General features: G+C 36.2%; 1 protein-coding gene across 4 annotated transcripts in view; it reads right to left on the bottom strand.

Moving 5' to 3' along the window:
* Positions 1-14,717, bottom strand: part of LOC139762374 (cotranscriptional regulator ARB2A homolog) — a 73,548-nt gene extending 58,831 nt beyond the window's left edge. For 2 of the 4 annotated variants that reach the window (XM_071687172.1, XM_071687174.1), the window contains exons 1-2: positions 14,591-14,717; positions 712-823 (exon numbers count right to left, since the gene is read on the bottom strand). In XM_071687172.1, coding sequence (XP_071543273.1) covers positions 712-799 — 88 coding nt within the window. In that variant the 5' untranslated portion in view covers positions 800-823; positions 14,591-14,717. The remainder of the gene's footprint in view (positions 1-711; positions 824-14,590) is intronic. The other 2 variants (XM_071687173.1, XM_071687175.1) reach the window with 1 other exon arrangement.
* Positions 14,718-15,895: the final 1,178 nt, after the last annotated feature.

The raw sequence follows: 15,895 nt of genomic DNA, 5'->3' as shown, positions 1-15,895 counted from the left end.
TAGCAATCATCCTATCTAACCTAATCCATATGCACTGTAGCCTGTAAAGCAAATATACTATTGATATTCTCATCCAAATGCTCCTTTAATAAGAGCATCACCCCTAAACTCAGAAATTAGTAAAGCTACAGTTTTTGAGCAACAATTAAAGTACAATATTCTAAAATGACATTCTATCATTTTCACAACTTGTCACCCACAACTAGATTATTTCTTCAGGATCACCACCATTACACAAACAGCTCTGACATTCCTATCATTCATAATCAAATATTCCCTGTATCTCACCTTGGCATCCAACCTAATCAGTCAGCTCCTATTCAGCTACATCCATGCTTCATACAGTAGTACAGAATTATCATCCAAACAGTATTATCATCCAACCAAAAGACCCCTTTTGGGGGGCTTCTGCAGGTTTAAGGTTGCATTCAATAAAAAAAGCAAGAAAATGATGAACTTTTGAGCAGTAAGGTCCTCAATGAGATTACTCCTTTCCATCCACTAACAATGATACAACCTTACCAAAGGAGACTTCTTGCTCACAACATAACCAATTGCTGAAGTAGTCCAATAACACCTCCATACTCTTTAAAAACTTAGATGTTTTTAGTCTTCTGACTAGTTTTGAAAATTCTAGCTACAATGATGAGTCAAATCACAAACAAACATCATAAATTTACATACATAATGTCTCCTAAACACATTAGTTACCTTTATCAAATGCATATCCAAAGTCGGAGAGAGTGTCAGGGAAGCCTTCCTCTATTTTTTCCTTCTTACTGAATAATGATCCAGCCATGGTCCACTCATGCACACACACCTGCTGAAAAGTCATAAGTCACAGTGAAAATTAATTAATTCTAACACACACAAAAAAAAATATAGTAATCTTACTGTGCACACTGTTACCTACATAGGAGCTTTGGATGATATCTAAAGAAGTTTACCACCTCTGACAGACTTGCCTACTCACCCGACAACTAACATGTATCATCCTTGGTGAAATGAGTACCTAAAATTGATTCTGATGATGTCCACCTCATAGAATTTGAAACTATGAATAAAGTTGAAAGAGTGACATAAATTGACTGAAAATCTGAACTAGAAACGATATCCATGTACACCAAGTTTAGAAAACATCAAAAAGACAACCTTGCCTTTACCTTGCTAACCTAAAAGCCCTTCTATGGGGTTCCAGCAGGTCAAAAAGAGTGATGCTAAGTGTGTATCTTTTTGGGTGAGCTCAGGCCAAATTAAGGATAATCAGTTTGTCTTCATTGTGAAAGTCGTATCTTGGACATGAGGGGTCTTGTGATATGTGGAATAAGTGCTTGAAATACTGTAGAGATGGGTGATGTCCAGAATGCAGATGAGAGATGGTGACACATATATATGTGTCTAAAAAGTACAGTTTCAGATGATCGTATATCTCGTGGAGTGTTGATTATGACTGTTTGGAGGGCGTGTTTTTGTTAGAACCATGTTTGTTGGGGTAGGGGGATGTGTGAGTGTAGGTTTCAAATTGAAAAACAAAGATAGCTTTTTATTTCTACATGGAATTGATGGTTGGTTACAGGGTAGCGTAGAAGAGAAGCATTTAGTGCTGTTGCAAGATAAAAAATGCTAAGCATACTAAGACGAGATTGTATTGGAAGTACACTACTTTTGTTTCATTGTGAAAGTGGTAATTGTTTGTTGTTGCCTGCTCTAGTGCTCAGTTTTGCTTAGTTTTCCATTTCCATCTGCTCTAGTGCTCAGTTCTGCTTAGTTTTCTATCTGCTCTAGTGCTCAGTTTTGCTTAGTTTTCAGTGTTTTTTTTTATACTTGCTTTTGACAGGGAGGATGACCAGGCAAGTGAGGTACACTTGAAGGCATGTCACACATGTGGTGTATGTACTACACAGTATGGTTGAAGTTCTGTTGAGTGGGAGTGGTTGACCATTCAGGGTAACAAGAGGGTGAAAGTTGGTTTTATGTCTGTCAGTGATTAAAAGGGTGACAGCAGGTTTCTATAGTGATGCATAAATTTTGTTTTCAATGAGCCAAAGTTCTAATTACATGATGAATTGCTGAATGCTTGACATCATGTATGCATTATCAGGGTGCTGTGATGACTGTGATATAATGTGCTTGTGGGAGGAACAGATCATGTATACCGAGACAAAAAAGGTTGGAGACAAAACTGTTCCTTGACAGATCTCCATTGTAGATCTTAGAGTCAATCATTTTCATGGTGTAAAAGGGTGACATGTTGTCAATGAGCTGAGGCTGAACCAAGGAATATGAAACAGTTAGAGGAAACCACACTAAGGTCTACAGGCTTGGTTGTGGATTAGGAGCTATGATTTAGGTGAATCATCCCTGACAGAAAATGGCAAACAAGTCCTCAGTCACTCTTTTACCCCAAGACAGATATGAATCCAGCTCACACTTTCCAGTCATGTTGAAAAGACTGCCACTCCCACTGAACAAAACATCAAACATTCTATGTATCACTTATGAGACACACACCAATCACTCCCCACATCAATGACATCAACACAAAAGCAACAAACAAACTAAATGCCCCATGAGCACTAACAAGCACCAGTTTTGGACAAGAAAAAGAATCATTTGACATCCTCACAAACAATTCATCCATTCAACTTTAAACAACGTTTCACCAGCTTGGTCTTCCACTCTCATGAATATAACAAAGCTACAAACCACACAAAGTAGAACAAACACTGGCTGCCTAGCTGCCACAACACACAACACCTTCAAAATGAAACAAACATTCCTCTAATATAGTCCCACCTCAACACATTCAACACTCATTTCTGTGAAACAGCACTGGATCCCTTCCACCCAAACCACGTTATAACTAACCACCAACTCCTAGGTCGAAATATAAAGCTTACACTTCAGTGACCTCTACTCACAGCTCTCCACACCGTCAACAAATATAACACTGACAAAACACATACACACTGACATAACCTGACAAGCACTAAAAAAAGACAACCTCCCAACTCAGTCTTAAACTCCATCCCACCAGACATTACACCCAACAGAAACCACACTCCCCAGACAAACATAAATCACACTATCCTGTCTATGTATTGGACATCACTTACCAGTACAACACTACAAACATTGTTTCAACAAATCCCAAGACTCTTGGTCAAGGCAGAATGAAATTATGGTACTAATTTATGATACAATGAAACTTTTCCATCTTAAAGTAAGGTATATTCATAAAAAAAGAATAGAGAATCTATTCATAATACATTTACAATGTAGAACATCTCAACAACCCATTTTGACATCATGTATCTAAGCCTGCATATCTTCATCTATTCATAAATACAGTATCAAATGTTTTTTCATTGTATCATAATTCCAATCTCTTTGATTGTCATTAAAAAGTGATGGATATGGGGCAGTACAGTATAAGTTGTGGAATGCATTCCTACTGATGTTCAGATTCACGCTCCATGTTCCACATTTTAGAATAATCCTACTTTCAATGAAATACTTTTTCCTCCTACACAGAAGTGATGTTTTTCTGGTATGCTACATGTAATCATTGTAGAGTCCAACAAATCTATGGCCTCATTATCTGTTCATCATACAAACATTTGTGGCCTCTCTAGTGACCTCTCTTCTGTTGAACACATCTGACTTGTACCATTCCTAATATCTTAATTCTCTTTGAGACCTAATTTTCTTTTGATGTTGACACTAACACCTTTTGCTTATCCAACTACAATCTCTACTCATGATTCTGGTTCAAAGGTGGTGTCAGTGCTTATTATAGCATCAAGGACCTTGAGTTCCCAAACTTTGATATAATCTGGCTCAAGGTATGTCTCCCAACTACCACACTTTTCCTTTGCTTCGTTCACTGCTCTCCTAATTCTACGAGTTTTTATCTTCCTTTGACTATGAGACTGCCATGAGACTGTGGCATCATCTCACCCAGAAGCTGAGATCCTCTACATAGGTGATTTTAACTTTCACCATAGGGAAAGGCTGAATTCCTCAAATACAGTTGGTGGGGAAACTGAGGCCCCAAGTTCTCCACTCTCAGTTATCTAGAGTAAATCATCTCCCACCCTACCCATATTGCTGATGACTGTGATCACTCTCCTAGTACTCTGGATCTGTTTTTCACTTCTAATCCTTCGTGCTGTAACTACTCAAATCCACCTCTAGTTGGTTCATCTGTGCACATTCTCAAAAAGATATCCATCTTAACATCACCTCCCCCTCCAACAGCCCCTTCTAAGCATATATATTGGCACGTCAACAAAACAGATTGGAATAACTAAGGAAAATTCTTTTCTGACTTCCCTTGGGTAAATCATTATCTCCTATATGGTGGTGCTTCTTTCTCAACCAAACAAATAGCAGAGGTTATTGCTATGGGGACAGAGGCATTTATCCCCTCCTCCTCCAAAACAGCCTCTTCTTCCAATCCATGGTTCAACTATTCCTGTTAGAATAAAGGGCCTTTCAGGCATTGGGCTTGTAAAAACTTCCCTTCCTGCGACTCATATTCAATATTTATCACTGTCCATAATCATTGCAAGTGCGTTAACTGTGAGGCAAAGCATTCCTTTCTTGGAAGGAATTGCAATAACCTCTCCTTGCAATCCACTCATAGGTCTTTCTGGCCTTTAGCTAAGGGCATTACTAACAACTTCCGTCACTTCACCTTTCCTTCACTTTTCTGTCCTGACAGTACTATGGCTATCTCTCCCTTAGACAAAGAAACTCTTTGGTTCGTGTATCTCCTCTAACTCTACCTTGAATGACTCTAATGTTTCTTCACCCCCTGATGCTCCTCTTACTTATCCTGTGCCCTTTCCCAAAATCTTTTTTTGAACTGTCCAAAAAGCTCTTTCCTATCTGGATACAAACAGGGATTATAGTCCTAATGGCATCCATCCCCATACACTGAAGCAGTGTGCCCCTGAACCTCCTGTGTTTGCTCGTCTATTCCATTTCTGTTTAAAAGCCATTACTTTTCCTTCATCTTGGAAGCATGCATTGGGAAATCCCATTCCAAAGAAGGGTGACTGTTCTAACCCCTCTATCATCCTGCTGCTTTGATATCTACTGTTTCCATTGAACTGAATACCTCTCCAACTCCCAAATCCTCAAACATCTTGAATCTCAAAGTCTTCTCTTTCATCACCAGTATGACTTCCATCTGCTTATCTTCTCCAAAAGATTTTTGAGGAATCCTATGTAGTTGCCCTGATATATCCAAAGCTTCTGCCAAGGTGTGGCATCAGGGTTTCATCTCAAAGACCCCTTCTTTTGGTTCCCCTCACTCATATCTAGCTCCCTCTCTAACCAGCCTACCTGTGTTTGTTGATGGATCAGCCTCCCCTTTTTTCCATCAAGTGTCCCTCAAGGTTAAGTCCTATTTCTTACACATTTTCTATTTCTCATCAGCAATTTCCTTTACTCCATACATAACCAAATGCACTCATATGCTGAAGACTCAACATTGTATTCCTCCACATCCCTCATTTCTGCTCCTTCCCACTCAATCTACATCTCGTCTTGACACAACTTCCTCATTAAACTCAGACTTGAACAAGGATACATTAGTGAGGTAGACTAAATCTAGTTAAATTCAAAGCCTCCAAGACCCAGTTTTTACCCATTTCTCTATAGAAGATTCCTTACAACTTTCCTCACTCCTTTAATATTAAATGTCTGGAGCTCCACTTCTTGGCTCATTTAACATAACAAGTATTACTTACATCCATCCTGTCTTGGAAATCCCACATTATGGAAGTAGCTAAGTCTGCCCCTGAGAAACTGTAAGTTCTGTTTAGATATCAAAATGACTTCTTCCAAAAAGTTGCTTAATTTATACGAAGGACTGATCCATCCTTGTATCTGGGGTGGTTCCAGCGCTGCATCCTTACTTGACAGTTGAGTCAAAATTGGTCTGACTTATACAATAAACTCTCCAAAGCTAACTTCAAAACTAGAACAGCTTGCCCTACAACACAATGTTGGTTCAATTATCCTTTTCTATTTGTGTTACTTAGATTTTTGCTCCCGAAAGCTGGCTGCTTGTGTGCCCCCACCACTAGCTAGACCACACAATACATGGCAAACTGTTGAATCACATGATTACTATGTGGCCATTGGCAACTCAAGGGTGGGCTGTTTTAAGAACTTTCTTTCCTTACACCTTGAAGCTTTGGAACTCTCCATCCTCTCATGTTTTTCCCAATGATTTTGATTTGGCACATTTTAACAGACAGGTTTTTCACTTCCTCCAAAATTTGTAAATACTTTCCCCTGTCTTTTTTTTTTCACTTTCATTAACCTCTTTAAATTCTAATTAAGACCTAACATTGTTGTGAACTTTTGTCCATGACTGGAGCATCCAATGTATAAAAAAAAAAACATAGAAAAGGTTTTATTTGATATGTATTTTTCATGTTTTACGTTCAACACTTGAAAAAGGTCTTACTTTCAACGATAAGCTTTTTCCTGCTCTTCAGAATTAATATTCTATGTTAAATGCAAAAGATCAAGTACATTCTGTAAATTAAACTCCTTAATAAGAGACAGAAACATTACAAATCTGAAAGGTGTCCATTATTATGTCAATATGAATGTTTTCTAATGACTGCAACTCATACAAAACATCCTTTGAGAGCATATTAATTGTCTCAAATTGGTAAATAATACAAACTTATCTATTCACATATAATCTTGCAATATAGGAACAAGTGATTGTGTACACACTACGAAAAAATAAAATTTCTTGAAAACTTATAGTGTACAGCAAAAAACTTACAACAAAGGTCTGTTTCTGAAGATCAAAGAAGCCTGTATACAGCAATCAAATTATTTCCTATATCATATCAGTCATAGATTTACTTATCACTTCCATTTACACAAGCCTCAAAGATACACAAATTCTTACATCAATAGTTGCCTATAACAAATGGTAACAATGGTAAAGAATTAAACACCATCTTTTAAATTCTTTCTAATTTGAAATGAGAAAGATCAATGCATATCTGTAAAAGGAACTTTCTCTATATTCAGAACAGCATATACTCTCTTTTTCCAAAATGTTTGATACTCAATAACAAATCATCTGGAAATAACCTTAGAAAAATTTAAGATTTGAGCATTAACATACAATATAAGATAGTAATGTATTCAGACAGCTACTGTCAATTTTCTCCACTATGCATTGACTCATATTAAGCAATGGTCCTCAAAAACACCTTCAAAAAACCATATTCAAAACATTATTCACTTACTCCATATGAAATCATAAACCAAATCAATAAAATACAAAATGAAAGTATTCACACATAACCAATTCATCCAATAAGCATTGCTACATTCTCAACATGTTATCACAAAGATGTTAGTTGAATCTTGACATATGAAAGTGTCATTCTGTGTGTACCTAAACTAGCTAGAAGTGGCAAAATGTAGAGATTTCTATAAAACAAAAATCTTATAAACTGTACATCCATTACTGATTTCACAAAATAGATATTGATCTCACAACTCTTAGGGATAAATGCAATATGATAACTTCATGTAAATGCATACATAATGCGAGAATGAAAATAAAACCATGCACAGTCATTCACAAATAATGGTAGGGATAAAGAAAAGAAAACTTTTCCTTCTTTCTACAAAAACAAATTCGTATATCAACATGTCATTTGGTTCAGGTTTTGCATACGTATTACTTAAAAAAAATGTACCATTAATAACAGCCACCCATCCAAACAATAAATTTCCTATGGACATAGTCAAAACATTTCCAATAGTAATGGTACAAAACATAGTGTTTAGAATAATACAGAACAAGAATACGATACTGATTAAAATGTAACCACTTGAATGAAGAAAAGTGTTTTCTACAGATAATAATCATTCAATCACTTTTCTTGTCTCCTGTTACTACTTCTGCTTGTTTTACATCTTTCCCCGAGAATGGGCAAGACATTTCTCCACTGGGCACTACCGTTCCATTTGATGCTGGACATTCCTTTGCACCTTCTTTTTCTTCAACCTTTTTCTCGGCACCAGCTGTCACTTTGCCCCAAGGATTCCAAAATTTGAGGAAAATCGGTTGGAGAAAACGGTGCCAGATAAACAGAAGAACTGGCACCACGATGCATGGTATGCACACCATCCTTACGACAGCTTCCAAGTTCTGCAGACAACATTCAACCCAAGTTAAGAAAACAAAAAACAAAAGTCAAACTATTTCATTTTAATCATAAAAATCTATTTACAATGGATCAGTTATATAATCATCTTGATTACAAAAATGGACCTTATTAGTACCATGCATCTACACATTATCTGTCAAGCAACACTTTATTTTCCCATCAATCACTGATAGATTAATTCTAATAGTCCAGACTACAAGTAAAATTCAGATGTTGAATTTCTAATGTTTTGCCAATCAAATATCATATCTTAAGAAATATTATTTTCCCATGCAGGTTCACATTAACCTTTTAACCTCTAAATAAAGATTCTTCATCCATTCCGGTACAGCTCATTTCTTTTTAGGCTGTTAAAATCATATTTACCTCTACAAAATCATATAAACATCAAACTAAATTTAGACAAGTAAAGTTCACAATAAGTTGCTGTGCCATCAGTATTATCAATAAAAGTGGACAATGTTGCCACCAAGCTTAATTGTTTTTACTATCTTATATGACGATGGAATAATTATCACTGCTTTCACTCTGTCATAATCAAAACAACACATATTCCTACATAAACTCATGGGTAACATTTTCATAGATATTACAGTACTTGATAACTGGTACTCAAGTACCAATTTTTAGATTTAGTGCTGTGCTTGCACTGTATTTCATCATCACTTGCACTTATAAAAAGGTACTTGATTCCGGGCCTATTTCAAATCATAATAAATGCCTATAAACCCAAAAACACACACAAATCTAGGCCCTTTTTAGATACCTAAAACCCAAAAATAGATTCTAACCGTAGAGTAACTATATCTCTGAATGCAAAATGGTTCCAGTGTAAATGAGTGCAAGTATTCTGGAGGATGCATCTCAACATAATGACCTCATTGGAATACAGATTTGTCTTTGCTGTGACAGGCATCCAAACCCATTGTTCCATTAAAACACAAGGCAAATGCACAACTTAGTAACAGTCATGTGAAATGCCATGTACGGAGTGGAGTGGGGCAAATCCCCAGTGGAGAATTGTCCATGTGTCCCAAGAGCCAAATGTAAACCTGCATGTTAAGAGTTGAAAGGTTCTGCTGAACAAAGAAGTACACATACACTCAATAAGTTTTTTGGGGGTATTAAAGGAGAAATAGAGAACCATCTCCCCTCCCTACTCATTCACAACAGAAGAGATTGGGCCTATTTACTTCTGGACTAGATTTATCTTGATAGCCATAATCATAACGTAATAAAAGCCCTGTAACTTTTCATTCTCAAGTTATAATAAAAAATAAGACTAACCATCTCCCCTCCCTACTCATTCACAACAGAAGAGATTGGGCCTATTTACTTCTGGACTAGATTTATCTTGATAGCCATAATCATAACGTAATAAAAGCCCTGTAACTTTTCATTCTCAAGTTATAATAAAAAATAAGACTAAGACACAGATAGAGGCCATACAGATGCCTGCTGCAGAAAAGAGAAAAAGGAGTGACAATTATTGCACTTTCATAAACTCAGCTGAGGATCACCATGCTGACATGCTCAAAATTGCAGTCCGAATCCTCCGATGTGTGTTCAACACACCACCTCTGGGTTTTACTTTGTTACCAGTTAGTTTGACCTTTTAACCATTAATGCTTTCAGCATTACAGTATCTAGTAAAGGTACGTATAGCGGGGAGCTACTGTCCTCAATCTAAGCATTAATTATCCTAAAATTCTCTGCATACTGTAAAATCTAATGGTTGGCCAATGATAGCAACCTAAACAAAGAGTAACTCATCAGAACAACTTGGAGACCTCAAAAAACTTATTATATCTGTCAGCAGGTTGCCTCTCTTACAAAGCCCCTAATGTGCACCTAAATCTCTTTCACAAACAGATTTCTGTGATCTATTTCCCATTACTTAATAACTGCACCAAGACTATCTTTTCCTCTGTTCCAACCCCATTACCATGCACCTACTTGGACTGAATCTTATCATCAATCTATCTAAGCAACTCTAGAATTTGGCTAGGTTCCCCCGTAAGCTGACAACAAACACCCATCTGGCATTTTCCTGAGATTCTATGAGCTTAAACAATTTGTGAGTTGATTTACAAACCAAATACATATCCACAATACCTGAAAGAAGTACCAGGTGGATGTTTCCTGTCAACCATCTACAAGATGGTAATGTTTAAAGGGCATCACATAAAAAAAATTAATTTGGGACACAGTAGGCATCCCTCCTAATCAAATCAAAAGATTTTGACAAAATGGATACCAAACAATTCCTTACACTCTGTGCAGGGGATATTCATGTTTTTTGTAGGTTGTTCAACACTCCAAACTCTACCAACAACACATCCCCTAATATCTATCATCACTTCAGCCTCGCCTCTGCTGACAATTCATTTCCTACCTCAATTTAGGTTATGTATAGTTAAGTGACATTATGTCATGTTGTTTGATTACAGTAGGTCAGGTCAGGTTGGGTTGGGTTAGATTTGGCTTGGTTTGGTTCATCCTTCAATTCAATAAATTTAGGTTAGGTTAAATTTGGTTTGGTTTGCTTCATACCCTATCTCCAATTAGATTTTGTTAAGTTTGGGTATGTTTTATTAGGTTAGGTTTGGTCAGATAAGGTTAGGGTAAACAAAATCCTGGCAATGTTAGGGTACAAACTGTCTGAAGAAGTCAAAAAGTCAGTAAATATTACGGCACATAATGCTGGTATGGGCCAGTGTCTGGCATCTGTTTGGCATAAATCTATTTCACCTGTGCACTTCATATAGTTCATGGTAAAGACAGTTTTTTTCTTTTTAACCTGGAGGGTCCAGTGACAGAAAAAAGTCCACATCAAGGCATGGATTTAATTGATGCATAAGGGAAAAGGAAGAAACAAGGGTGAGTATCTATGAATTCTGAAGGAAGTGAAAAACCTGTCTTTTAAAATAAGCCAGGTCATAGTTATTGGAAAAGAGAGACAAGTTAGAGAGTTCCAAAGCTTCGAAGTGTAAAGAAAGAAACTGTTATCAAAACAGCCCATCCTCGAGCTGCCAACAGCCACACAGTAATCACATAATGCATCAGCTTGCCGAGTACTGTGTGGTCTAGCAAGTGGTGGGGCACACAAGCAGCAAGCTCCTGGAAGCAAAAACCACAGTAATACCTACAGAAGAGAGAAAGAGAACCAACATTGTGGCACAGGGTAAGTAGTTTCAAAGTTAGCCTGGGAATGTTTATAAGTCAGACCACTTTCAACTCAACTCTATCAAGTAAGGATGCATTACTGGAACCACCCTATATGTGACTGCAGTACTCCATACAAGGAAAATCAATCTTTTGCTTTAATGCAGCAACTTTCAGAAGAAAAGACATTTTGACCTTTAAACAAGACTCCTAGCTTCTCAAAAGCAGACTTAGCTGTTTTCATAATGTGGGGTTTCCAAGAGAGAGTAAGTGTTACAGTAATACTAAGCATGTCCATTGAGTTAAGAGGTGGAATTACATAGCCATCAAAGGAGAGAAGAGAGTTAAGAGGAGTTTTCAATTAACAGAGGGGAAGAAACTGGGTCTTGGAGGCATTAAACTTAACAAGATTTTGTCTACCCCACTAAGATATCCTGTACAAGTCCAAGTATACTGAAGAAGCTGTGTCGAGACGAGATGCAGATCAAGTTAGAGAAGAAAGAGCAGAATTAGAGAATGTGGATGAATGCTGTGTTGATGGAGAAAGGGGGAAGGCTGACCTATCAACAATGATTAACAATAGGAACAATCCACCTTAAATTTTATGCAGAATGACACTGAAGAATGTAGTAGACAATCTGTGGGATTGATCAATATTTATTGCACTAAGCCAGAGTCATGGCTCCAAACCTACACCCCATTTCATAACCCAACTGAAGTATAATTCCACATCTAATCCACAGATGTCATGAGCATTCTAACAGCAAAGATAAAAAAAAAATCATGCATCACACTCACCGATAAATCCTCAAAGAAAGTGAAAATACGTCATTATGATGGGAAACTAAATTTACGCAACAACGACAGAAGTCAGTCAGCAGTGAAAAAAATTGTCAATAACTCTGATGAAATGTTTTAGTTAAATTGTCAGTACACATATGCTGTAATATGTGAAAAAATTAGTAAATGATACATACCTGACACGAAATCATGCCTAGTTAAACAACTTAGTGCATTCAAGCAAATGCAGAATAAAATATCACCAGGAAAAACTGATAATTATCATATACTGATATAAATAACTAGGATCCTTGCTGTCAGCCTGAACCTACTCACTTTTTTGCTGAGCATTTTTTTCAATGATACATTGAGTTAAAGAATATACAATATAGTATATGCCTACCAAAAATTTACGTTATGAAATAATCTATTTCATGAAAGATCTGAGCATTCTAAATTCTTACTTAGCTCTTGAACGTTCACCTTCAGGTCAAAACATTCACCATATAGTCAGGAAATGATTTGGTAAGCTGAATTTTTCTTATCTAAATCATGAATGACTAAATATCTACATATTTTGAAAATCATAGGAGAAAATAGGTGAGGGTGATGGGAGTCTTACCAAGCTCCCAAAATGCTGTGATCATCATCCATTCAAATCATTCAACATATAACTGATAAACCTTACAATAAATTGATCATTTCACAGATTCAGCACATTCTTTCCAACTGGAACATTTGATAATTATCCACATATTCAAAAAATAACAAAAAAAATAGGTGGAGATAAAATTCTTCCCAGGTCCTTTAACATTAGCATTCATTTAAGATGAAAAAATCCAAATAATTAATAAAATGATACAGTACAATGCATTTTCCACACATTTTTCTAAACAATGTGTCCTCAGGAGGTACTTATATAATGCATTAATTACAACCAAAATGATGCAAGTACTGTGATTTATGCTTTACCCAGACAAAAGTTATGACGGTATCCATTTTATGTAATTATCTCCATGTACAATTACTCAAGGAACATTTTCTATGAAAGAGACCTGGTATTACCCAGAAATTTTCTAAAGGCTCCTGCTACTTAATACTGCACTACTTCCAGTAGCTGGAAAATACAAACTCCTTTGGCATGAACATTTTTTTGACAAAACTCTACTTGCAGTAATACAGCCTCACTAAAGGTGAGTTTCCAATAAGCCGCAGTCCAGTAACATCACTTCAAATAATCAGCTACTTTAGGGAAACTTCTTAGTTTATAAATATTCTAATTTTTCAGTAAAACCTATAAAACCTCACCTAATCTCTCTAATAGTCTAAATCTATTCTAATGTTCAATATTCTAGATGAATTATAAAAGTCTCACTCATGAATATATACAGCCCACATGACATCAGCCAACATGACAAATGGATGACTAGTTACAGTGGCCATGCAATCCTCGGAGGGGGATAAATGTAAAGTGGTATAAATCTTCCGACATTTTGTCTTCTACATGGTTAGCTAAGGTTTATACAAGTTCTATTAATATTTGACAAGTGTATTTCATACTTTTACTTTAACCAACCCAGTATCTTTCATTATACATTGTCCTCACAGCTTATCAAACAATGTTCAACAAAACATAAAGTTCCAAATCGTGCTGTACCACCACTATCAAATCCCCTACACACTACACTAGCATTGTAAAATATCATTCACATATTATTCAAAGTTGTCAGAGAAGCTAAATCTTATTTTCACAATGACATTTCATAATTTCCCTATATTTCAAAAGCCCAACCCACTATGTAGGGACCACTTTGAGAATAGGAGCTATATGAGAAACCAACCCTCTGAATTAAATCTTCAGAGTATAAGGAATGCATCACTGTCAAATGTGACAAAATTATCAGCAAGAACATAAGCACCCTCGCTATTCCAAAAAAATATCTTGTTATCTTAGGATAAAAAGTAATTGCACGAGTCTTGTTTTCTCTTTCATGACAACTCTGTGTACCTAATCTTAACCATGGTTACTAATATGACCGAAATACGAGCATGTTAACCTTAGTACTTCCTTCTTTTGTTCTTACGAGTTCAAAACTTACCCAACTTATTTCCAAGCAAATCAATCTGCTGCTCAGTACGTCACAAGACTATTACGCAACACCAGTCTTACGACCACAATAAATGCATACATATAATAATTCCGTAATGATACGGTCAAATCAACCTAAAAATACTCTCACCTGTGATTATCTAACACGAAGTGCTAATGACGCAAAACATGTTTAGAGGAATCACCATGACGAGACTATACAATGCGAGTTCGATTGCTATCACGTTATATTAATTTGAGAAGTGTCTCTGCGTATACCAGCCAGAACAAACATCTATTACATCAATATTACGAAGAAAATGATAATACTCACTATATTACAATAATAGGTTCAAACCACGTCCTTCGAGATGAGGTAAACTGTCTATCGTCAGAAGTCCTTCAGTGCCACTGAGGAACCAATCAGAAAACGTCGACGAAAAAACAAATTAGGGTGTCTTTGGATAATGAATCCATATTCAAAGAGGTCTGTTCAATTACCTCATTAGGTTCCAAATAGAATACCTGTCTCGATACTATTTAAATATTCTTAACTTCTATTATCTGTTATTTAGTTTATATCCAATTTTAGTGCATTAACTTTGCATACAGATTTTACTTATTTTTGTCTAAATCTTAAACCAAACCGATGATTGAAATGCACTCTTTCTATTGTAAAGGAACATTTGTATAAATATTTATTTTTTCCTACAATCTGTTATATGCATATAGATCTTATATGAGCAAGTGTTAGCTTCGTTTTGAAAAATTAAGGCGAAACCTTTCACCAAAATGGCATGAACCTTAAAATTTACCGCAAATATCTATTACTTGACTAATTCTTTAAAGATTTACAGCAAACGGTAAATAGGACAAATAAACAATAAAAACAATTATTCTTATGTTGTACGGTACGGTATATCTCCCAAACCTACAGTTTCATCATTAGTTTTTCATGCTTTAGTTTCAGCACAAGAATTTGTGTCATCAAAATTTTTAGAATATTGTGCTCTTAGATTATAATAATTTTCTTTTCATAGAAGCTTAATATAAAGCTCGATTAGACCACATAATTTGCTTGTAAGTTTCCCATATATATATATATATATATATATATATATATATATATATATATATATATATATATATATATATATATATATATATATGAAAATAAGACGTTTTTGCCACACTGCAGGACTTGCTCTGTCTTAAGTGTGCCTTGATTATTTTCTTTTTAATACTTGTTCACCGTTTTCCACGGTGTTGCGCCAGGAACAGAATGAAGATTGGTCTTATTTCTTTACATACACTATGAAGCTGTTACGTATAATGCACTGAAACCAGTGCCCCATATCCACATCCAAACCCCCTGATCACTCCACATACCTTGGTTCAGCTCTCAAACAGCACGTCTACCCCCATAAGGGAGGGAAGAGAAAACAGGGGAGCTAAAGATGAGTCCCCGATGCCAATCTGTGTCAAAAGCCTGAGGCATGTCAACTCCCCAAAATCTTTTAGGGATGATGACCAGACATTAGTAAAATAGGAAAGAATGTCAATAGTGGATCTCGCCTTACGGAAGCCATACTGGTGGTCAGAGAGAAGACTGATTTTCGAGGTGTTTGAGATATGGGAG

The sequence above is a fragment of the Panulirus ornatus genome, chromosome 43, assembly GCF_036320965.1.
Source record: "Panulirus ornatus isolate Po-2019 chromosome 43, ASM3632096v1, whole genome shotgun sequence".
Lineage (NCBI taxonomy): Eukaryota > Metazoa > Arthropoda > Malacostraca > Decapoda > Palinuridae > Panulirus > Panulirus ornatus.
This window is presented reverse-complemented; position numbering and strand designations above follow the sequence as displayed.